Source organism: Notolepis coatsorum (assembly GCF_963971535.1).
Source record: "Notolepis coatsorum genome assembly, chromosome: 12".
In the NCBI taxonomy this organism is placed as follows: Eukaryota; Metazoa; Chordata; class Actinopteri; order Aulopiformes; family Paralepididae; genus Notolepis; species Notolepis coatsorum.
The window spans coordinates 76,199,217-76,224,892 of NC_140176.1; the positions used below are offsets into that span (position 1 = coordinate 76,199,217).

The window sequence follows — 25,676 nt, forward strand, 5'->3', positions numbered from 1 at the left end:
TTTTTTTGTATTACTCATGTTCGTTAGAAATGTGCTTTTTGTAAAAATGTCACATAATTCAGTTTTTAGAAAATGTATACAAATAGTTTAATTATTAATTCACACAGATTAGGGTAAGATTGAACTGGAGTAGAGCAATTACCAGTGGCCTCTCGGAAATCTGAACCATTTGAAGAGAGCCCTGGGAATTCTTGGATAGCATAGTCATTATAGTCATTGTTGGCTAATATTAGACGCAGTGGGATCTATGTCCAACCAGATTAGAATGAATGTTGCAAAGTTACCAAGTTGAATCAAAATAAAATCTTCGGTTTATGGTATAGTCTGGTGTAATATTCCCACTACCTTTCAGGTAGATAAATGAGTTACAGACTGTATACTATACAGTAATTAACTTTTACATCATTACACTTAAACATTTTAGCACGTCTTGTTTGGACCAGTGTTGTGTTATAATGAAGTGGGCGAGTAAGATCTTGAATCTTATGTACAGTAAAAACAAAAAGTAAGAAAAGGGAGTTCAAATACTTTTGGATCTCACTTTGTATTCACTACAGATTGAAATGATGGTTTGAATGTTATATGTTGCAGTAAATCATACTGTAGCCTTTAACATGTGGACTTGTATATAGAGAAATAGATGTGCTCCCAACCAAGCTTCCATAGGTTAGTTAAATCAACCATGCTCTTGTTTAGATCCTAGAATTTGAGGATTCTGTTGAAATGTATCTAAATGTATCTGTGCTAATGTGACTGGAGACCTAGGAATGGGTTTGTGTCCAGGCTAAAAGGAAGGATGCTTTACTCGGAGAAGAAGCAAGCAGCCCCATTTCTCTACAGCCAGAGTTTTGATTATTTCCTTGTTTGAAACAGAAGAGTCCCGATCATACTGTACTAAATGGAGATCCAATACAAAACCCTGTGTCTTGATGTCTGTCGTTTAGATCTTTGGACCTGAGGCGAAGCAGGCCGAGCTGTTTGAAGGCACTATCAAAAGCCAGGTGTCTGACTACCTGAAGGGAAGCAATGCTCTTATATTCTGCTATGGAGTGACTAACGCTGGCAAATCCTTCACGATCCAAGGTAAGGATGGCAATACACCACAGGTAGGTTTTTGATCTTAAATCCCTAATGGGATTAACTTACTTTATACTCTATATAATCTGGAGCGTTTTATTTGCCTAAAACAACAGGACTATGTCTTGGTGTGAAGCAAAATCAACCGTACAATTGATTGATTGATTGATAACTTTATTAACAGATTGCAGAATGGGTACAGTACAGCTCAATACACACAATTGTTAAGGGGATGCAGACCAGAGAAAGACTTTTCGCCTTGTTTACATCAGGGTCCCCCATTTTCAATTCATCAGGACATATATGACATGCATGACATACAGATAGACAGTACTGCTACATCTATACATTTATGACATACCAGATTTGCAAATACAGTACTGTTTGTGATACAAAAAGAGTCCAGAAAAGAGAGTATATACATTTGACGTAAAAACTGTACATTGGAGGAGGTTGGGTGGGGGGTTGTGTAGGAGGGGTTGGGGGGGGGGGGAACACTGTACAACTGTACAAGCAAAACTGTACATTGGAATATTGACAACCATACTAGGTAATTTACTGTACATTGGATGGGGTTGGGGGGGGGACACTGTACAAACAAGCAAAACTGTACATTGGAATATTGACAACCATACTAGGTAATTTACTGTACATTGGAGGGGGTTGGGTTAGGACATTTACAGGGGCCAGTTTTGAATTGCAGTCTCCCGTAGGTGTTCTTTGAGAGTGGTTTTGAAAGTGGGTAATGATTCACATTCCTTTACAGCTTTGGGTAGGGCGTTCCACATTGATGTGGCATAATTGTGAAACGTGTTTAGTCCCTTGTTTGAGCCGAATCTGGGTTTAACATGATTTGTGGAGCTCCCTCTGGTGTTGTGATCGTGGTATTCACTGACCTTTGGGAAGTATTTTGACATGTACATGGGTACCTTGGTCGTGTAGTGCATCTTGTAGACCAGGCCCATTGCAAGTTGCTGTACTCTGTCATCTACTCTAAGCCATCCTAGGTTGTCAAAGTGGGCAGGGGTGAGGTGGGTTCTAGGAGTAAGGTCAAGCAGTAGTCTGACCAGTTTGTTTTGAGATGTTTGTAATTTAGTTTTTAGCACCTTTGAGGTGCTTTGGTGTAACAATAGGATTGTTCTATTTAAGTACTGTTGCACTTAGGACTGTTTTAGCGCATGTACCTCTTCCACTGCCTGTCCTTGTTGCAGTGTCCTGCTATTAGCCCTTGACGGCTCCGAAGCTCTACATATTTTCAGGCATGTTTCCAGAGTCAGCCTATCGTCCCTGAGCAGTCTCTCTCTCAGTTCTGAGCTATTCGTACCACATACAATTCGATCTCTGATCAGGGAATCTCTAATGTCCCCAAAGCTGCAACTACTAGCAAGCGTTCTCAAGTCTGTTACATAGCTGTCCACGTTTTAATCCAATCCTTGGTTCCTGATAAAGAATCTGTATCTTTCCACTGTTTCATTTACCTTTGGATTGCAGTACTCGTCAAACTGCTTGATAATAGTTGTCACTGTTGTCTTCGCCGACGGACTCGGCAGAGTTGCCCATAGTTCTCTGCCCTTTTCTCCGATGAGATATTTAAACAGCTTGACTTTTGTCTCTTCGGCATCGGGCATGTTAAGGTCTGTATACAATGTGAACTCCTCCTTCCAACTTTTCCATGCCTTCGCCAAGTTGTAGGAGTCCAAAAGCAGATTTCCAGGGGGTTTTAGCGCTTCCATCGCCGACAGCTAGTAAGTGTTTTCTCCCCGAGGTACGTGTTAGCCACAGCTCGCCAGCTAAATTACTTTCCCGATCTGTACCCAGCTGTCACCATGTTTCATTAATAAAATAAAAAGAGTACAAAGACTACCTGGCTATGTTGTACCATCGTAACACACCGAGCCAGGGCCTCAACACAAGTCCAGCACAGAGATTCCTAAGCAGGAGGACCAGAACCCTGCTTCCTACAAAAGGCACTCTGCTGAAGCCAGAGGTAACGGACAATGACCAGGGACTGAAACACAACAGACGGAGACAGGAAAAATACTACAATCGCACAGCAAAGGACATGGACACTATGAAAAGAGGAGACAGTGTGAGAGTACAGCCTGGTGATGACACACACAAGACTTGGAGAGTGGCAAAGGTGATCCAACCAGTGAGCCACAGATCATATGAGGTGGAGTTAGAGTCGGGAGGTGTTCTGAGAAGAATCGTCGCCACCTCAGACGCAATCACACCACTACAGACACACCAACTACAATCACACCTGCATCAACAGTGACTGAGAAGGCCGGCCCGCCAGTCAACCCGGTAGGGAGCCAAGGTGCGGTCACTACCAGGTCTGGTCGACAGGTTGTCAGGCCTCAATACCTGAAGGACTATACTCCGTGATTAGAGAATGGACTGGGGAGAGAGAGAGAAAAAAAGATTGAAATGGGTTATGTGTGCACATGTTTTGATCTGTTGATTGTTTGAGGTATACAAAGGTATCGAGTCATTTACACAATGTTGAGAAGGTTTGGATCTGTTGTAAGTAAGCAGAACACAGGTTAAGTAGTTGTAAGTTAAATATCTATCTGTAATTGGAAAAAGAAAAAGAAAGATGTAACAATAGGATTGTTCTATTTAAGTACTGTTGCACTTGGGACTGTTTTAGAGGTGACACCGAGGGTTCACTTGTGGTGGAACCAAGCTTATGTATAACGATAATAACTGTGAATAAAGTACAAGTAAGCAAGACTGCTTTAACCCTTCATTGTGTACAGTCGGGATACAGACGGAGCATAATGAAACACAAAGCTCCACAGTATAATACACATAATGACAACAGGACCTTGCATACAGTGAGACAAACGATGCATGCCGGGATCACTCTCCATATATTTGGTTATTATGTACGTAATCAGTTTTAGTAGCATGACATACAGAAGTGGTTCTCAAAGCCTCTTCCTCAAGACTGCACAAATGTATGCACATTAGACTGTGGACCCCCATTTGATAAGACGTATAGTCTCAGCCTCTCAGGGACCCTTGTCTGGGAAGATTTTAGTTGTTTTCATGTGATTTAGTCCAGGATTCTATACTGTAGTTAGGGGAATTACAATGGAAAGAGTGAAACCTATGCTCAGAATAAGTCTTCTTTCTCTTAATCTCTAGTTTCACTTTCTTCATTTTTCTGGGGGACCCCCTGGAACTGCTTCAAGGACTCTCCATGTTGAGAACCACTGTATACAGTACTGCGGTTGTAGAAAAATTTCATTCTAGTCGGAACACTCTGGTTATAGTAAAATTACATTCTAGGGTTAATGTTGAATACTTGGATATTATCAATAGTAACTCAATTTAATGTTTTTTTTTCTATAAAAAAAACAAAACTTAGAGAAATTCTCTGACGATCAAACAATGTGGTCAATGTCTAAATCAAATGAAAACCGATGCAGCCAAATTGTATGCACTCTATGATACTATCCCGTCTCACAATATAGTCTGTTGGCATTCTGTACAAAACAAGGGAGCTGTTAAATCAGAAATGTTTGCATATATTGTATTTTTCACTTGTTGTGCCATACATGTCATATTGTGTTGAGGTCTGGGGGAATGTTTATAAAACAAATATAGATCCTATTATTAAACTACAGAAAAGAGCTATTAGAATAATAAACAAAGCTAGTTACCTTCAATCGACAAATCCATTATTCATAAAGTCCTGCACATTAAAATGTGTAGATATGGTGTACATAAAAACCTTGGAGATAATTTTTCGTGCTTAGAGTAAGAACCTACCAGTTTGTATTCAATGTCTCTTTCAACCAAGAGAAGGAAAGTATAATTTAAGAGGGTTGTGTATTCTTAAAACATGTAAAAAGGTAAGAACTAATGTAAAAGCTAGATGTGTTTCAATTTTGGGAGTTCAATTGTGGAATAGCCTTAGTGACGGGTTGAAGTTGTGTACTTTTTTTCATTTTTATTTTTATATCTTGCAGCATATTTTAAGTTTCTTTCTTATATTAAAGTATATTTAGTTTTTAAGAATAGTAAAGGATAGGCAAAAAGCCTATTCCTTTTTTCGGTCATTGAGTTTGGATTTTGTGTGAGCTTACTTTGAATAATGTACATTTGTGATTTTTCTTTTGTTTTTCTCTTGAAAGTCCACACGAGTGTTTTTGATCTGTAAACAAAGACCGAAAATAAACGAATCATCTTGGGGCAAGCAATGCAACCACTCTATAATCTCTGGAAGCAAACACTGAAGGTATGGGATAAAACGTCTTAATTCCTACCCCAATTGCAATATAGTATAATCTTCTGACTTTTGAAAATCTCCTTTTCATGGCTACTGTCTGTATTTGTTGTACAATAACTTCCACGGTTTTGTTCCACGCCACCACTTGGATGGTTTGAGAACAACTGAACCTGCAGTACTGGCACACGGTCGACAGAAGCCTCCACTAGACGGGGCTGTTGCAGCAAATATTGGTCCATAAACGTCAGCCGCGTGATCTTCTTTCGTAGCCTCTGTTTGCGACGACGCTCTCTGATTGGCTAGGCCGCGTACAGCGAAGAAGAAAAGACCCTCTCTGACTGGTTTAGCTCCGAAGGGTCTCTTCCGCCTTGTACATATATTCTCGGCATTCTTTTGAAGTGGTTATGCTTAGGCATTCTTTCGAAGTGGTTATGCTTAGGCATCCAATGTAATAAAAAAAGTCAACCAACGAACTCGATTCTTGTACCGGATCTCCTCTCTGGTAAACAAGAACACCCTGAAGACTCTGGCAGGAGCACTCATTCAGGGGTACTACGACTATGCTTGCACCTCATGGTACCAAAGCACCTCAAAGGCGCTAAAAACAAAATTACAAACATCTCAAAACAAACTGGTCAGACTACTGCTTGACCTTACTCCTAGAACCCACCTCACCCCTGCCCACTTCGACAACCTAGGATGGCTTAGAGTAGACGACAGAGTACAACAACTTGCAATGGGCCTGGTCTACAAGATACACTACACGACCAAGGTACCCATGTACATGTCAAAATACTTCCCAAAGGTCAGGGAATACCACGATCACAACACCAGAGGGAGCTCCACAAATCATGTCAAACCCAGATTCGGCTCAAATAAGGGACTAAACACGTTTCGCAATTATGCCACATCAATGTGGAACGCCCTACCCAAAGCTGTAAAGGAATGTGGATCACTACCCACTTTCAAAACCTCTCTCAAGGGACACCTACGGGAGACTGCAATTCAACACTGGCCCCTGTAAATATCCTAACCCAATCATTCCAACCCCCTCCAATGTACAGTCATTTACCTAGTATGGTTTTGTCAATAGTTCAATGTACAATTGTGTTTGTTTGTACAGTGTCTCCTCCCCCCCCCCTCAATGTACAGTGTTACTTGTTTATACAGTATGCCCCCCGCCCCCCCCCCCCCCCCAACCACCTCCAATGTAAATTACCCAGTATGGTTGTCAATATCCCAATGTACCCAACCCCCCCCACCCAACCTCCAATGTACAGTTTCTACGTCAAATGTATATACTCCCTTTTCTTGACTCCTTCTGTATCACAAACAGTACTGTATTTGCAAATCTGGTATGTCATAAATGTATAGATGTAGCAGTACTGACTATCTGTATGTCATGTATGTCATATATGTCTATATGAATTGAAAATGGGGGACCCTGATGGAAACAAGACAAACGTCTTTCTCAGGTCTGCATCCCCTTAACAATTGTATGTATTGAGCCGTACTGTATTGTACCCATTCTGCAATCTGTTAAATAAAGTTTTCATTCATTCATTCATTCATTCTTTCGAAGTGGTTATGCTTAGGCCCTCTTTCGAAGTGGTTATGCTTAGGCCCTCTTTCGACGTGGTTAGGGTTAGCCAATCGGAGAGCGTCTTTTTCTTCTTCGCTGCAATCAAAGAGCGTCTTTGCTCACAGAGGCTACGGAAAAAAAGCATGCAGGTCAGCCAGGCTATCTCGGTTATGGGCAGCCAGGTTGTGGAACACTTTGCTGATTGCACTTGTTTAAAACCTTTACATCTTGCCCAAAACCAGTCTTGTAGTTATTAGATTTCTATGTAGGCTAGACCTACTGAAATGAAATGGTTTATTCCTACTGTATATTAGTTGGTTATAAAACATATTGATACGTTATGGTGTGAAGTGTTGGGAGTGTGGAACGGAGGCAGCATCAGTTCATTGTACATTTCAGAGCAAATTTTGTTTTACTGCAGGTTTCTGTACAGTTTGCCATGGTTTCCAACATAAATGAACAAAACAAATTACTTACAGAAGAGGAACATACACTCTGCCATATTTCAGCTGTAGGCTTACATGGGTATTAAAATGTACCAGTGGTACTATTAGCCAGAGCTATTTATTACTATGGTCATGATTGGCTCTGGCATTCGCTAGGCAGGATTATTACAATGAGCAGGTAGTCTGTATGAACAGTTGCATGTCATGTCTATAAAGATCAATATCCATACTACTGATGCATATCTATAAAGATTGATATCCGTACTACTCGTGATAACAATTTGTTTGAGGGGTGGTTCTTGTACCCCAGTTGAATAGGAAAAGATTGTTGTGCAGACCATCGTAGCACCTTTTTCACATTCTTCCCCTCGAGAGGGAACGCTTCTCTGTACTGTAAATCTGTGTCACTAACGGGTCGAACCTCTCATGGTCAAATGCATGGTAACTGGACACCTTTTAGCTTCAGCAGACAGAAAGCTGAGTAGCTACTGACATGTCTTGAAAGAATATAAGCTGCTGACTTGGAATTCCTGGTAAATATCAATGGATCATTGTCAATTTGCATTTTCATATATCCTTACATTCTCAATGAGGGTAAAGGGGTAGAGATGCGCCTAAGACCCTTTCAGTCGTTTATTTAACAATATTGTGGGAAAAAAACCTAAAATACATCAGGAGTATCTTTTAGAAATGGGTGGTATTCGCCTTAACTAATGGCTACTGTATATCTGGTGCAATTTATTCATTGTGCCATGTCCCGTTCAAATCTATTAACTACCCCAATAGTCCTTCTGGTAGTCGGCTTTTGCAGTTTCTAAGGAAATGTTAAATGTGTGTTCAGGAACTCCCAAAGAGCCGGGGATTCTGCCCCGGGTGCTGGATGCCATTTTCCAGTACATAGGAGGGCGTCAGTATGAGGAGATGGCCCTGAAACCGTACCTGGGCAATGATGCACAGTATCTGGCCCCCGATCAGGTCAGGCAAGAAAGGAGCACCAAGTCTGCCTTATTCGCTAGACTGAAAGAGGTAAGACTCTTTTGGTATCCAATCACAGGATGGTCATCGCACCATGTTCTTTCTTTTAATGTTGTTACCTCAGATACCTGGATCTGTTCTACAGCTGTACCACAGTACAAGTGTCAATGGACCTATCTTAAGCCCTGCCCTCTGTTCTTGATCCTCTAATCACAACTGTCTGTCTGTGTTTGTCTGAGGGAAGCAACGGTCTTAATTTTGAGGATCAAGAAAAAAGGGCAGGGCTTGAGATGGGTAAATCGTTTTTGTAACTGAGGGGTTACAAAACCCTGACTGTATTAAAGATTGTGATAGATTAAACCACTGCTAGTTATGTACTTAGTATTACTGGCCAGACAGTACATCTAAATATGGCAGACACTCATAATAACACGGCACGGGACAAAGAAATATCATTGAGGGTATTTATTATTATGCAGTAAATGTACAGATATGAGAATTAGGTCGCGCTTGTATGGCGAAGAATATGCATAAGTCAGTCAGTAGCAGAAGTCAGTGGGAATAGAATAATTCCTACGATGGGGTACTAGGCTAACGCCGCCTGGCGTAGGATGGCAATTATAGGGGGAAACGCTGGTACCGCTGGAGACAATGGGTTCCTCCCAGAGTTGTAAGCTCTGGAGGAGAGAGGAATGTTCGGATACTCAGTCTGATCAATTGAAGAAGAAGGGGGTTCACGTACAGAATCCAGTCCTTGTAATCCAAAACTCAGCATCAAAGCAATAACTGTAATCCAATTGCACGATAGCAATGATGATAGCCAGCTAGCCTCGGTCCATGAGGCCAGCCCGAATGTAGATCCTCAAGGTGGTTAAATCCAAACGACAGTGGAGATTAACGATGCTTTTCTCCAAGGGTACGTTCCACAATCACTATAATCCAACCAATACTGGTTCTGCAATCGCCGCCGTCGGTTCCAATGTGCACATGTCCAGTAGGTTCTCCGACTAGGCCTCCTCGGGTACTGGCACCAATGTATTTAGTCCACGCACCCTGGCTAAGGTCCACTAGCTAAACGAACGAACTGCTGGGTAATGCTGCACACGAACAAACTGCTGTTGGCACGATACACAATAATTAACGACTCTTTACTTCACATTAAGCTAAGTCGAACTTGACGTTACTGCATTAAATCTGACACTTTTACTATTCACTTCGCACGTGGTTCTCAACGCTCTGTTAGACGAACTGCTTCTCACTACATTAGAATCACACTGCGTGATGAACGATGAACAGCGAACGACTACTGTTCGCACCTGCCGCCGTATATATATCTAAGTGGCTTCTAGTGCCGAACCTCAGTTCTCGTCTCGAATCAATGCGCCGTCTCCGGGCATGTTGCGACATAGCCGATAGCGTTATCCAATAAGGAAAGCGAATATTACTAGGATTCAAACGCAGGCTTAAAGGGATATAACGTGTGTATATATAAATAATATACAAGGTATATAAAACAATAAATGTAGATTCTCAGCTTTAATCTGGCCCTTCACAACAGTTTTTGTTCAATTGCATTTTCTCATTTTATTTCCAAATTCCATTTATCTGGAAAACATTATCCTTGCAACACATCCCCCACATTTTGGGAGTGTACATAAAATTAAATGTAGTCATCTATTTTATGATCCCACTAACTCCATCATATACAAACTGAATTCCCATTGGTCCTCAGCAATGGAATAAAGCTGGTTAACATTACATCACTCTCCATTGCTGTTATCTTTGGTTAATGTTCAAATCACTCCTGGGGTTATGACCTAAACATAATTATACAATGGCATGCAAATGTATTGATTCTGATTGGCTGAAACTGTGAAGTTGCCGGTTTTTATTTAGTATAACACACTCCACGTGACCCCAGATCCCTCCCACAAACGAATTACATACATGGCATACAGATAGACAGTCCTGCTACATCTATACATTTATGACATACCAGATTTACAAATACAGTACTGTTTGTGATACAAGAAGTCTAAAAAAAAGAGTATATACATTTGATGAAGAAACTGTACATTGGAGGAGGTTGGTAGGTAGGAGATTGGTAAGTGGGGTGGAGGGGGTATTTCGTATAACACACTCCACATGACTCCAGAACCTCAATGTAAATAAACCATAAACCATAAGGGGGGTCTAACGACCCTCCGCTGCGCGTCGGGCCTAACAACCACCCCTAGGCATGATCTAATTCCTATAACACACGACTACAAGTGGTGTAATGTCTTTTATACAATGGCCGAATTCACCCAACCTTATTGCTATAGAATTGCGTGTGATGCAATGTTTAATTTTTTATTTATTCAAAGACGTGTCCCACCATGGAAGCAAAAAACACCTGCAATGCCATTCTGTGTGGTATATGAATAAATAAAAGATTTAAGCAGATATATGTAGATCGATGGCTATTGATGGGATAGTTCAGGTTTTGAAGAGGCTTGCCTGGCAGCGCAGATTCTCACCGGGAGAGTGTAACGTGTGGAAGGTCACACTACCTTTCTCCAGATCATACCCTTGCTGTGCAGGCGCCCCGACCGAACTGTAGGGGTCGCTGTCCACAACACCCAGGACCCACCCACGGCTTCCCTCCCCCTAACTCAGCCAAACGAGTTAGTATAGCGATCAGCCCAAGCCAAGGCAATGCTGACTCTCCGGGAGTTGAGACCGCAGCCTCTTGCATTGGTGACGAGCACAATCTCCGCTACGCCACCTGACCGCGAGGCTTGTTTTTTAACTGGGAATCCTTTCAGTCAGTCCAAAGAAAGTACTTACACCAACTTCTTGGGCGGTACTGCTAATTTGGCACTGAGGCAGGAAAACATTTCTTAAAATCTGTCTCCTATAGGTAATTGAACTTGTGAAATGGACAGGAAAAAACTTAAACAACTCCCTGTTCGTCATAAACCAGTTGGCCTTCTTTATAAAAACCTGGGCCATCCCTTTAACAGGCGTTTAATCCCTGACCTTTCTGTAGGAGAGTGAACCCCGCAGGGGAAGTGGAGATTCCTCCGAGTCGTCGCCCTCTTCCGCCCTCAGCCTGTCCTTCTCTTCACTGGCCTATGATCAAACTGGTAGGAGGGACGCGCACGCACGCACGCACGCACGCACACACGCACGCACGCACACACACACACACACACACACACACGCATGCGCACACACACACACGCATGCACACACACACAGTCAAGTGTTCCCTTGGTGAAATGCAGGTATCGTAGTATGGGGGAGGGGAGGTACAGGCAGGAAAAAGAGAATGGTAATAATAATAGAGTAGAACATAGTAATAATACTAGAACAGCTGTATATTCTATCAATAATAGTATACATTGTGTGTGTGTATATATGGTAATAATGGTATACATCAGGGGTCTCAAACTCAATTTACCTGGGGGCCGCTGGAGGTAGAGTCTGGGTGAGGCTGGGCCGCATCAAATATTCCACACAAAAAGGGTTTCAAGTATTTTTTTTAAAATTTTTTATGGAAATGTATGGTTGAAACATGCAAACGTTCAAACGCACACACACTAATAAGCATTGGAGGCTTTTAACCAGGGCCAGACTGGGGAAATCATTCAGGCCAGGAAATATAGTGCGAAATATAGCCCGTCAGGCCACTTTTTAAGCCGGGGGTCCCCCACCAGTTGTTACAAAAACTTAATTTCCTGCTTTCTGGTGCAGGAATTGTTTTATTTGTACCCTTTAAATGCCAGTGTTTGTGATGACATGACTGCAAAAAAAAAAAAAAAAAAATATATATATATATATATAATTGGGAATTTTCTTCTTTTTTTGTGTGGAGATCATCTGGGGGGCCGCAAAATATCATCCAGCGGGCCGCAATTGGCCTGCAGGCCGTGAGTTTGAGACCCCATCGTTCAGTTTTCAGTCAGTATATTCATTCAGTCTTGAATCACATCCGTTTTTAAAAGGATAGTTCAGATTTATTTTTTACATTTATTTTTTAAGTGGTTTGAAATAGACTAATTGATGCGTAGCCAATGCCATTAGCTTACTTACGGTCACGAGTTCTGGCCACACCTTGCGGGCCACAACCGGGAAGCTTCAGACGGGCAGCGCACAGGGTCTTGCAGCTTCAGACGGGCAGCGCCCAGGGTCTTGCAGCTTCAGACGGGCAGTGCACCTGGTCTGGAAACCAGTTTTAATCCACACACTGCAGACAAATTACTTTAGACCATCACCACTACGGAAAACAAGCGGTCCTCCTGCATTTCCTATACTTGATTCTTCTCTCAGACCATGTTGTCTTGGAACAAGCCCCAGTGCGCATACATTCTGTATTGTGCTACTAAGTTATTTCTAAATAAATTTATCATTTAAATATTTTATATGGAGTTCTATGCAAAGTACCCTCGGAGTGAATTTTTTTTTTTAAAAGTCAAAATTACAGGAGAAAACGCCCGTACTATTCAGCCCATTTGCTTCCTTTGGGCTAAATAACCACACTAGTGAAATGTGTTCCAACATTTCATATGTTGTGTCACTCATGTGGATTGTAATTTTTCCAATCCAAATGTCCTTGTTGGTAGTAGTACTGTCTTTGTTGATAAACAGCTGAGACGCTCTCTACCTCCCTCCCGACCCAGTTCAGTTGGAGGGCGGCTCGGCGGAGGCGGGCAGCAACAGCCAGTTTGCCTTATGGGTGGCTTTCTACGAAATCTACAACGAGTACGTCTACGACCTCCTTCAGCCTCCGACGTTCTCAAAGTCCAAGAGACGCACTGCTCTCCGCGTGTGTGAGGACAGCGGTGGCACCGCCTATGTCAGAGGTAGGTAGGTGTGTGTGTGTGCGTAAGACTGTAGAATAGATATGGTAATAAGTCCGACCTCCTTTGATTGACAGGCACTTGGCTTGTTAAGAGTTTGAGGAAGTATAGAAGATCGTAGAACAATCAATTTGGGTTACATGGGCATGTTTACACGCCTCGAATGCACTCTTTTTGTGTTGCCCCTGTGCTCATGCTGGAAAACAATGTGATGCATGATTTTCATTTTCATGGGCCCTTTTTTCAAATTGTATTAACTAGTGGTCAACAACTCCATTGGATACCTTTTTTAATGTACTCTGCAAACATTTTGATGTCCGTTGATATTCTATTGGTCTTTGAGCCTGGGAATCCAGACAGCCCTGGGCCCTACCAGGTACCAGTAAAGTCCCATTAGCCAGATTCAATTAACCCGATGTTTGAAACCAGGCTTTCCCTGTTCCTCGAACGCTGATTCACTCTCGTTAATTCGAACCAGACTTGATACTCAGGATAATTGCGTGCGGCCGCCTCACCTGAAAAGACAGCAGGTGTCGATCGCAGAAATCCTGATTTTCTAACGGCATTGATTGATTGATTGATTGAAAACTTTAGATTGCAGAATGGGTACAATACAGTACGGCTCAATAGCCTTGCCAACAAGTTAAATGCATATCTATAGGCTAATTTTAAGTCCCTCATTAGTCATTACCTTAGTCATTACCCCAATCAATCGGATTATATTTCTTTAAATGTGCCTGCTGGCAGTAGGCTTAATGGAATGAATAATCGAATGAGATCTATTGCTAGCGAAAATAATTTGTTCAACTCTTTCAGAATAAGTAGATAAAAACAAGCCCAAAGAGTATCTAATTGATACGAATTAATAGATACTTATGAGGATATCTGTACTGTATGCGCTTAGGTATCATGTACTATATAAATACATGGTTCCCAAAGTTTTCAAGGCGCGACCCCCGAAATAACGTGTCCGAGAGGCTTGGAGGCTATACAGTTTCACTATTAATCAGGTTTTAACCTGTTTTGGACATCATCCATGCATGCATTGAATTGATTAATCTTTGATTTATACCAGTGACACCAGTCATGTTCATCACCCTCTTGTTCATCATCAGATAACAGTGCTTGAACAGATAAATGCATTTTCTCAAATTCATTCATCAAAACGTCAAAGGCTTGCAATTGCTCATTCACTTTTCTCAAGTCACGTCCACGTCATCAAATCCGCCAAACAGCGCATCTCCTCAGACATTTTAATCCCAGTTACAATATCACAATAACGTGTGAGTGACAGTGATACAATTCAACAATCCACAGATTTAGATTTGTCGTAATTCACATCCACAATCCATGCATAAAGACGCTTTAATTTATGCTTGAATGAAACACAATCCGGGTGCTCCGTTAAGCAAATACATCCACAGCAGAGAATATGAAACTAATCAGAGCCAAACGCCCGATAGGTTTCATTCATTAAAAATATCCCAGCGGGATTTACATTAGCAATGCTCCGTTATTAAAATAACCACATAGTGTGTGTCGCGACTTGCGAGCGCTGTATAGCTATGATGTGCATTATTTAGGACAAAGTAAATCCATAGGCTGAATGTGATTTATTATCAGCATTTTAGGTCTATTATTTTACATTTCAAAAGCCCCCACTAGAAAAACGAAGCACAAAAACATAATCCAGAATTTGTGAGGAAGGGAGCTGGCATTTTTTGCCAGGGCATGACCAGTTTGGCCAGTTTATCCAGCTAACTGAACTAAACTCTGCGCTGGAGCAGGTTCAAACTTTTTGATCTGTTGCCATAGTGATTTAGACAAACGCGCGTCTGGGAACCGAAAATAACTTGTGTCAAGTTATCCTGAAAATTATCCGGCTAACTCAGTTAGCCAGGTACGAGGAACAGGGTCCTGCTCAGCAGGGAATCCAAACAGCTCTGCTCAGGGACTGCGCTGAGCAGCTGACCAGCTGACCAAAGTCTTAAAGGAACACGCCAACATTTTGGGAAAAGCTTATAGTCTTCTCCAGAGAGAGACAAGAAGATAGATACCATTTTCCTCTCTGTGCGTTCAGTAGAAGGCTATCTGGCTGCACGTTAGCCTAGCTTAGCACAATGAATGGAAGCGGACATGGCCGGTTGGAGAAGACTGTAAGCTAATTTCCCAAAATGTTGGCGTGTTTTTAAGACATCTTCAACCCGTCACTAGCCCAGGCAGTTCTCCCAGCATGCTTTAAAACCACCTCCATCATGCCAGTGCCGAAACACTCCTCCGTCATGAACCTCAATGACTTCTGCCCTAGTTTGCCTAGCTCCGTTTCTGCTGAATTACTATGGAAACTCTGACCAAATGACATCTTTTGACAATAATAGAAGGTGCCGGCCACCTGAAACCAGCACCATCAAGCCTGATTGAAGTGATATTGAATCGTAACCGAATCGGGTGCCGATGCCCTGGATGGTATTAATTGTTTAATTGATACTTTTTTTCTTGGTTTTAATTGTTTATTTGATACTTTGATTTAGATTTAGATTTGAAGCAGACCGCAGATCTCTGCTCAAATCATATTGTTTCTGAATATCTTTATCATTAATCGCATTCATTCAAAATAATTCAAAATATTGAGTATCGTGTGTCTCGTCATTCCAGATCTCAAGTGGATCAACATTCAAAACTTCGAAGAAGCCAGCAAACTTCTCCGGGTTGGAAACAAAAACCGAAGTGCTGTGTCCACTAAGATGAATCAGTCTTCTAGCCGAAGGCAAATAATCTGTTCGTTTTTTTTGTTGTCGTTTTGTTTTGTCGTGTGTTTTACTTTCGGTGAATACTTACAATTTATTTTCCTTTCCACAGCCACAGTATATTTACCATGAAGCTACTGAAGATTGATGGTCTCGATATTCAAAAGATTTCTGAGTGAGTAGATAAGCTTGTATTGCATTTATGAACATAAAAAAAAAGAATTAAAAAAAGAAAATGTATTTGATTAAGCATCGCTGTTCATTCCAGCATCGTTGATTGGAGCTGCATTTGGAGTGTTTTTTTAATATATATATAATTCTTTATTATTTTTGGGATCACATAATGGACCTCTGGCACAAGGCCCTTTGTAACTGCACTGTGGTATCACCATGTCCAAAATTGACATGTACATTGCCATGAGCTCTAAATGGTACATTTTATATAGCGTCTTGTTAAGTGTCTTGCTCAAGGACACTTCGATGCCAGAATCGAATCGGGAACCTTCAGATTACCACTCTACCTCCTGAGCCACTGTCGCCCAATGCTCTATGGCAGTGCATTGATTTTAAGGGCACTATCACACTGGCAGAATTTGAAGTTGCATGAGGAAGTAAATATCCACTTCTTTATGTTCCCTATAGGTCAGTGGACTCGCTGACTCCAACTTGCACCCGTGCCATTAGTCAATTCAGAAAAGCTGGGCACATGGTGCTGGCCCCAACTTTAAATGTTTTATTTATTTGTATTCTGATCCCTCCTAGTTATTCCTAATAAGAGCAAAGTCTCCTGACCTTCCTGAAATGTTACAGCGATACTAATATTTTCACTTGTGATTTCAACCAGAGTGTGAAAGCATCCCAAAAGTAACAAAGATGATAAACACTGGCTTGTGTCTGTCAGGCTCTCTCTTTGTGATCTGGCTGGCTCTGAAAGATGCAACAAAACCAAGACCTTTGGAGACAGGCTGAAGGAGGCGGCCAACATAAACACATCCCTGCTCATCCTGGGGAAGTGTATCGCTGCCCTGCGCAACAGTAGGCATGACCGGTAGGTCTCGACCTGGCCATGAAGGCACTGGAGTCGATGAGCTCTCATTAACACCATCATTGCTGGCCGTGTTTTCCTTTTTACCCCCTTGAATGCCTCCACCCACTTCAATGATAGCGCTCTCATATTTGTGAACGCATAATCTATGTCTTAATTTATGGCTATGCGTCTAATCTGGCCGTCGCTTTTCAATGACTTGTTTTTCAGTCAACATTGTCGAAACGGATTGTTTTTTAATCTGTTCATTTCCGTTTTATAGCATTTTGAAAATAGCTAGTTTTTCAGGAAAATATAACAATTCCGTGATAAACGCCCTTTACTGTAATACACAAAAAACGTTGTCATTTTTCAGCCTATTTATGAATAGTTTTCAAATAAACGCTAGATTATCTATAGTATATTTGTACTTATGCACGCTAGAGAAGCGGGCTGAAAAATCTATTCTCTCATTTCCTGATCGCACACACACACACATACACACATATGGGACACGTTGATATAGGTGAAAACAGCTCTGATTATCCCAAGACTGGTAAAATAGATTCCTTACCTCAGATCAGATGTTCCCCAAAAAGATTATTCCAATTCCTGATCGCCATTCCAAATATCGATCGCGTTTATTGATCCAACGCTGTGTACTGGAAATATGTATTCCACGCTCTTCTGATGGGCCACAATGAGTCCGATGGGCTCTGATTACTTGCCTGAGGAGTAAAATGTGGATTCCGGGCATTACCATCCGGGAGACGATAGGGGATGGTATTTTCCCAATGGAGCTCAGAGTTTGCAGCACTGACTTGATACTAGAATGATGAAATATGAATTCAAATCAATAATAAAAAAAAACGCTATATGGCGTCGTTGGCAATAAACGGTCGGCATGAACAAACGACATATAGCGTTGTTGGCAATGAAAGTGTTAAGGGGAGGTATGGAATAGGGGGGAAAAAACCATTTCATCTTAAACTTTACACATTGAATTTGGATACAAAATAAACAATCTTTTGTATTACAACTTTTATATATTTTGTTAACATACTCAAATGAGAAAACATTTCATACAAAATGTGCATGTTAGTTAGTAAAACACTTTTTTTCTCAGTAAGCCCGATTGGCCCGGGCCAAGATTTATATGCAGTCTGTATTAAGTGAAGTTGTGTTCTGTTTCAAATGTAGGTGAAGTTGTGTTTCTGTTTCAAATGTAGCCAAGAGTAAAAACCCTAACCATATCAAAACGGCAGTCAAAAGTGTATTTGTTTAGCAATGATTTTAAGTGCTATTATAAAAATTCATCAGAAATCCGATTATTTAGGCCAGGGGTTCCCAATAAATGTTCTGCCTAGTCCACTTTCTAGGATTCAAATGACTTGGCAGGCCAACCCCGACCCCATCACCCCTCCCTCATTCAAAATGCAGACATGGGCTACGTGAGAGCGTTTATTGAACAGCTTGTAATTTCAGTTGCATAAAATGCAAGTCCAAATGTAACATTCAATAACTATTTTAGTTTTTTTGTTATCGGAGGAGCATCAAATTTGCTTTAACGCAGGCCTATACTTTAATGAAATAAAAAAATTAATTGTCCATGGCAGGGAAGCGCAACACTTATTGTTTAACACAAATAAAAACAGGCTATTAACCAAATGGAAACTAGATACGCAGGACCGCTTCGAACATAACAATTGGCATACATTTCAAACACCTTTTTGAAAATGTCAAAACAAGTCTCAACAACCAATGTGCTCTTTTAAAAAGAAAATAATAATATTCGGATCAAGCTGAAACCATGGAATGGAAATGTGTCGATGCAAAAAGTGGCATCTCCGCTCAAATGAGTTTTTGAAAGTTCAGCTGATATGATGTTGTGGCGAGACGGAGGCACTGGTGGAGGTGTTTCATAATAAAAATGCTTTTGATTAATAGAACTTTGCCGGGCCAAATTAAAATGCCTTGCGCGCCTGATTTGGCCCAACTATTGGCAAGCCCTGATTTAGACAGTAGAACAGGAAGCACTCATGAAATCGTTGTAGTCCAGAGAAAGAGGAGACCAAGGGCTTTCGATGGACATCTACATTTCATAAAACTACACTACCAGTTTTGGCCCACCTATTGGGAAGCCCTGATTTAGACGGTAGAACAGGAAGCACTAATGAAAACGTTGTAATCCAGAGAAAGAGGAGACCCAGGGCTTTCGATCGATGTCTACATTTCATAAAACTACACTACCCAGCTCACACCAGCCGACGACAATTGTATTTTCTTACAAGCATTGACTGGAATATCGTGTTTTATATCTCGCAGGTCGAACAAACCTCAACGTTATTACCATAAAATGCAACGTATATTGTTTCTTTACCTTTCTGTGAACGTCTAGGAAAAAAACGCATCTCAATCCGTTGATTTTTTACTATTGCCATTATACAAAAGTAACTGTACTTACAGTAGATTTCATTCACTGTCTTTGCTGCCCTCTATCGGCGTCTGGTGGTACTAAATCCAGATTTAACTCTGCCATTGGAAAGAGGAAATCTGTGCCGATCCATAGACGTATGACTTGGCCATAATAAGGTAATAGCATATTTTTGCTTTTGGTTAATCTTGGCATGGTGTTATTCACCATCAAAAATATTCTCCTTTGGTTCATTAAAGTTTACTCAAGTATAGTAAACACAATATTCCTGACACTTGGAACACATTCCCTGAGGTCCATGGATGCCAAGAACATGCAAATGGACCTTGTAGAAGTGGAGCAATCTTCCATTTGCTTGGTGGGTACTTTTAGGTGAATTTTATGACAATATGGCTAGGGCTTAACAGGTTGTCAGAGTTCATTTTTCTATTTCAATGTGATGAATAACAAGTACTGGGTCTCTATAGAGATAAAATAAAATTATGTACAGGCAATTTCTTCCACATAAAACACACCATGAAATGACAGAAAAAAAACACTGTGAAGGGAATGTCTTTTTCAGAAAATGGCAGCTACGTTTGTTCAGTAGCTTGGATTACATTATTCGGCCTGTACAAAAACGTGAACACATGATATTTATAGTAAGCCATGCTTAGTGTTGTGTGTCTCACCAGACCATTTGAGGCTAGAGCAGCGAAGGTGAGTGCCGCGTTGAAGCGCCAGTGATCTCAATTTGCTCTGTGTACTTGATATATAAAATTAAAAAAAAATAAAGATTGTCGCTTTAAGTATTTGTTGGTGGGCTGGATAGGACCACCCTCTCAGTTTTTCCACACGTGAACTCGAGCCTGAATTGATTGATCTGACCACCAACCCTGTCTGTCTCCCCGTCTTGGCCAGGTCGAAGAGCAGCTACATCCCCTTCAGAGAGAGCAAACTCACCAGGCTCTTCCAAGCCATCTTCTGCGGGAAGGGGAGGGCTTCCATGATCGTCAACATTAACCAGTGTGCCTCCACCTATGATGAGACTCTCCACGTCATGAAGTTTTCTGCCATTGCCAAACAGGTTAGCAGTTAGAGGGGCATGCTGATTATTATGGGAAATGCGCTTCCAATGAATGGAAGCGGATATATGGACCACTATAGCCTATAGCTTAAAACTCCAGGAAAGGTGCTTTTGGCCGACGGGCGGCTATATAGGCTTGTGGTTTGTATCCGCTTCCATTCACTTGTGCTAAGCTAGTTTGAAGCCGGATAGCTTTCTACCGAACACTTAGAGGAAATTGGTATCCATCTTCTTGTCTTGACTCTGGAGAAAACGGTAAACAAATGTTCTCATAATGTTGGCGTGTTCCTTTTTAAGAAACCTAAAGCTGAGCTGCCTGATTCTGCAAAAAAAAAAAAAAAAAAAAAATGACGACTTGTCGTACAGAACTTGTAAGTCGCTTTGGATAAAAGAGTCGGCTAAATGACTAAATGTAAATGCTGAACTGTGCCACATTACACAAGACCCCATCATGGTCCAGGTGATTGACGAGGCCAGAATGGCAACAGTTTAAAAAATGCCACATCTGTTCTCTGCAGGTGGTGCAGGTGATTCCGACCAAGTCTCTGGAGGCAGTGACTCCACGCCTGGTGGGTCGGGATGGCAAGCTCCTGGTGAAGGTCGGGGTGATTGACGGCCAGGCCCTGGAGAGTTACCTTTCTGAAGACGAGCTGATGGATGAAGGGGATGAGGCAGACATGTCCATCCTGCCCCAGGAGGTACAGCTGCTTTTACTCTTTACTTAATACCTGGCAAACTGTTCATCCATGTGATTACTAGTGACACGTTTCGGAGTAGGCCATTTGTCTGTGCTTGTTGTTGCCTTCTATAAAAGTGTAGTCATAGGCCTCATACACATTTGTGTTGCAATTTGAGAACCATTTTGGTTATTTGTACTAGTCAACCTCACTCTTTATGGTTTAAACCACCAAGAAAAATTCCTGTACAGTCATCGTATTTGGCAAATGTTTCTAGTGTTTTTGTGTGCAAGGTAATGTCTTGACTAAAATGATGATTTTCCATGTTGGCCTTCGCAGGAGCTTGTGAGTGTCGTTGAGAACCTGCGGACCAAGCTGCTGGCTGAGAAGAGGAAAAACCTGGTTCAGGAGGTCGAGATCCGCAAGGAGATGGGAGACGCCATGATGCAGCTCATCATGGAGAGTGAAGAGCTCCGCAGGTAAGGAGATGGGAGACACCATGATGCAGCTCATCATGGAGAGTGAAGAGCTCCGCAGGTAAGGAGATGGGAGACACCATGTTGCAGCTCATCATGGAGAGTGAAGAACTCCGCAGGTAAGGAGATGGGAGACGCCATGATGCAGCTCATCATGGAGAGTGAAGAACTCCGCAGGTATCATTATCATAATGGATGATGATGATTACAAGCAAACTTAAGCTTTGTTTATTCAGTTCTGAAAATATACCTTAGAAGTTATTCACTTATCTTACTCTCACAAAACGACATAGTGTACCTTAAGAGAAGAGGGCTTGTGGCAAAAAGATACAATATTTGTGAACATGAACCCTCTCTCAAAGCCAGGAACCATCTAGAATAATACTCAAAACGGTGATGTCAACAGGTATAACCCCTTAACCGCTATTTTCATTCTGTGGTATTGTTCTCAGTCCTGAGCCCCGCTGCCCCCATATGGGGGGTGATTCGTGCTGAAACTAAGCCTAGCGATAGGCCAATGGAGATTACTGATATGTCAACGGAGGCCAATGATAAGGCGAACGATTACCTGAGGGAGGAGACTGAGATGGAGTGGCAGGCGATTGAGATTCCTAGACGAGTGACTGAGACGCGATCTATCTGGCGTGGCAGGCGAATCACATACCTAGGCAACTGGATTGCCTAGGCAAGCGACCGACCGAGAGAGGCTACTAGCATGGCAAAGCTAACGGTTTATGGTAAAAATATAAACATAGCGTGACGTCATAAAACCGCGTTTTTCTATGACCATTTACTCACTCATTGTCTCAAAAGAATGTTTTGCATGTTATAGCAATCGTCCATCACTTTCAACCATCGTTAAGTTGAGACTGGATTTGAATACAGTAACATGTTATTTAGGATTTACATAGAGCACATATCTTTTTTTTAAATTAATTTAATGGAACCACCAGGTCACAAATACTCACAATACCATTATAAATCCTATGTTGCATACAGAGATTAGTTGTATAGTATGCACCTATTGTTCAAAAAAGATGACCAGGCTTGGAGAAATGACTCGGTCCGCTTTGAAGCAATGTGTACTTTAGATCCCCACTCCATCTCAGTCTCCTCCCTCAGGTAATCATTCACCTTATCATTGGCCTCCATCGACATATCAGTAATCTTCATATCTGTAATCTCTGTCTCTGTTTTTTTGCACAAATCACCCCCCATACCCCCAGGGCCTCTTTGTCTCACTGTACTTGCCATGTCTCCCAATTCCTTCTCTGTTGTCTTCACCATTATTACCATTTTTAGTGGTAATAATGGTGAACTTGAATCTCAAATTGGGAGAACTTTAAGCGGGTTAAAGCGCACGTTACAGCTGACTCCTAAACAGATTTTGTTGTTGTCGTCTTTAACTTTTCATATTCACCGGACTCTATTTGTATCTTGTTTGCAAGACTAAAACTATAATAAAAACCTTGTTTGTTTTTTCTTCAATTTGTGTTTAGTCATCAGATTGCTGAGCTGAAAGAACGTCATCAAGAGCAGATGGAGCACACCTTTGAGATGTACAAGGATGCGCTGAAAGAGCATGCCTACCAGTGTGCTATGCAACGCGTGGAAGATGACTATGTGCCCCTCGATGAGTTCATTGCTGAGCAGGAGAAAGTAGAGGTACATATTGGATTACTGCCAAGTATATATACATATCAGGAATTTATCCTAGGAATAATAATACACTTTATTTGTATGCCACCTTTCATACAAGAATTTAAAATGCTACAGTATGGTGGCTTTATATGTAAAGGCGTTTAAGTCTATTTTTTTTAATGTAATGCTTATATATGTAATGGTGTGTGTGTATTCCCTTCCCATAGAGCAACTTCTTCACCTATATATCTTGTTCCTTCATCTTTTTCTCTTAACCTTCTGCAAATGCAGGCGCTGAGATGCAGGCTGTCTGAGTTGCAGAGCCAGGTGTCGGTCACTGAAGCAGAACCGGCTCCACTTCCGACCCTGGACCAGTCCTGCCAGACGCACACCGCTATACTAGCACAGTCGTGTACACAGACTGTGATCACAGGTTGGCACAACTAGGGAAGGTGTTTGTCCCTCAGCAGGGCTGATTTACAACTGCACCGTGTTGACCCCAAGCCTTTCACACAGTCTTCCGGTGGTGGAAGAAGTACACAGTTCCTTTATATAATAGAAATCCTTTATTAATCCTGAGGGAAATTCGGCACTACAGATCGCTCACATTGAACAATAAACATTTAGGTAGTCAAGAGGACTAAAATAATAATATTAAAAAAATAAGAATAAAATGGAATACGTATTCCATTCCGAATACGGTCCGGGATATACATTCTGGTATGTTTGTATATACATTCTAAAATCTTAAATATAAACTATACAGAAATGTACAGTAATAAGTGTTCAAATGTAAAGTGTGTAGGAAGACTTTGCCATGCTGTACTGTCACCCTGTGCTCAGTGATGCAGTGAGGTACAGTGATGCATTATAGAGTCTAATGGCTCTGAATGAAGGACTTCCTGTGCCGTTCAGTGTTACATCTAGGGAGTCTTAGTCTGAACATGCTCCTTCTATCACTTAAGTAAAAGTAGAAATACCCAGATAAATGTGTAAAAGTTCTCCATTCAAATTCTCCTTACTAATGGTATGTATTTTCTATTGAATGTAGTTAAGTATCTAAAGTGAAAGTATGCATTCAAACAAGGCGTTTGTGTATTCCAGTGCTTGGGAGCATTCAATTCTCGATCCATTGACCTCTTATGTTATGTTAAAGTGGTATGTGGTCCAGTTATGCTGCTCTGAATATGTCCTCTGTGAAAGTATATAATCTTTCATAATTTCTCCCAATTTCTGCCATTCTATGCTAAATCTTTTTGTTCAAATGAATTAGTAACTAATGGTTTCAGATAAATGTAGTGGAGTAAAAAGTACAATCTTTCCCCATGAAATGTAGTTGAGTAAAAGTATAAAGTTCCCTAAAATGAAAATACTTGCGTAAAGTACAAGTAGCTCGAAATTGAACTTAAAAATAATTAAGTTTCCACCACTGCCGTCCTCCGGGCCCATGTCGTCATGCGATGCACACCCAGTGTCTACTCTGCTTCCTCTTGGTACTAATTGACAACAAGTGTTGACATTTGGACACTGTGGCGTGGGGTGTGAAACCTGGAGGACTCCACCTGTTTGGGCACCTGGGCCATTGTTCGTTTTCAAGGAGTTCAGTCTTTTGACATTATATTCGTATATATATTCATGGCCATTTTGCTCTTGGTAGTTCCCACCCACAGGGTGGAAAGGAACCCAACCTTTTCAAGAGTTTATTCATCGCATACATACCAGGGCATACAGTGAAATGCGGTTGGCCATGCCTGCTACGTTTGTGCAAAAATACAATAGTAATAAAATAAGTAGAATAGACGTGATAAAATAGACATGTTAATAAATCACTTAAAGGCACTGGGTCCTATGTACAGTACACTACAATATACAGTTTTTTACTATGTCCCTATGTTATACTTGCTGTTACTAACTATGCAATAATGATGGTTAACCTTGGTTAGTTAACTAAGTTAATAGTTAATAACCTGAGCAATGACCTAATAACCTGAGCAATGACCTAAGAGCGTAACGGCCGCTGTGTAAATATGGTAAATTGCAGTGTCGCAAAAGGAGCGATACTCTTATAATTTCCCTTACACTCTTTACAGTGTGGACTGGCATTGTGGAAATTTTTTCCCCCACAGATGCAGACCGTTGCAAGCTGCTCTTCGATGAGAAATGGGCGGTGGTGAAATTGTGTGAAGATAAGCAACAGGTAAACGTTTTTGACACAAGGTCAACAGTACAATGAAATGTGTTGGACGAGAGAATGGGTCAGCTCAGCAGTAGGAGCACTAGACGGATTAGAGCACTGGTCATATAAAGGTACAATAAATTAGAGGAAAAATGGAATAACATGAGTAAAACATAACGCTATACATATGAAAATGAGGACTTTTGTGTAAAGAAGTGTATACAACAGTATCTCATAAGTGGTAGCACACAAGACACGAGGGAATGGGAAC

At 41.3% G+C, this 25,676-nt stretch overlaps 1 protein-coding gene across 1 annotated transcript in view; it reads left to right on the plus strand.

The window, feature by feature from the left end:
• LOC311237917 (kinesin-like protein KIF20A) overlaps nucleotides 1-25,676 on the plus strand; it is a gene marked incomplete at both ends in the record, with an annotated part of 35,563 nt that overhangs the window by 4,886 nt on the left and 5,001 nt on the right. The window contains 13 exons of the mRNA XM_084325891.1: nucleotides 945-1,083; nucleotides 8,187-8,371; nucleotides 11,352-11,448; nucleotides 12,985-13,167; nucleotides 15,820-15,931; nucleotides 16,024-16,086; nucleotides 16,813-16,959; nucleotides 20,270-20,435; nucleotides 20,954-21,133; nucleotides 21,452-21,591; nucleotides 23,088-23,253; nucleotides 23,521-23,662; nucleotides 25,356-25,426. Of these exons, the coding sequence (XP_084182017.1) occupies nucleotides 945-1,083; nucleotides 8,187-8,371; nucleotides 11,352-11,448; nucleotides 12,985-13,167; nucleotides 15,820-15,931; nucleotides 16,024-16,086; nucleotides 16,813-16,959; nucleotides 20,270-20,435; nucleotides 20,954-21,133; nucleotides 21,452-21,591; nucleotides 23,088-23,253; nucleotides 23,521-23,662; nucleotides 25,356-25,426 (1,791 nt within the window). The remainder of the gene's footprint in view (nucleotides 1-944; nucleotides 1,084-8,186; nucleotides 8,372-11,351; nucleotides 11,449-12,984; nucleotides 13,168-15,819; nucleotides 15,932-16,023; nucleotides 16,087-16,812; nucleotides 16,960-20,269; nucleotides 20,436-20,953; nucleotides 21,134-21,451; nucleotides 21,592-23,087; nucleotides 23,254-23,520; nucleotides 23,663-25,355; nucleotides 25,427-25,676) is intronic.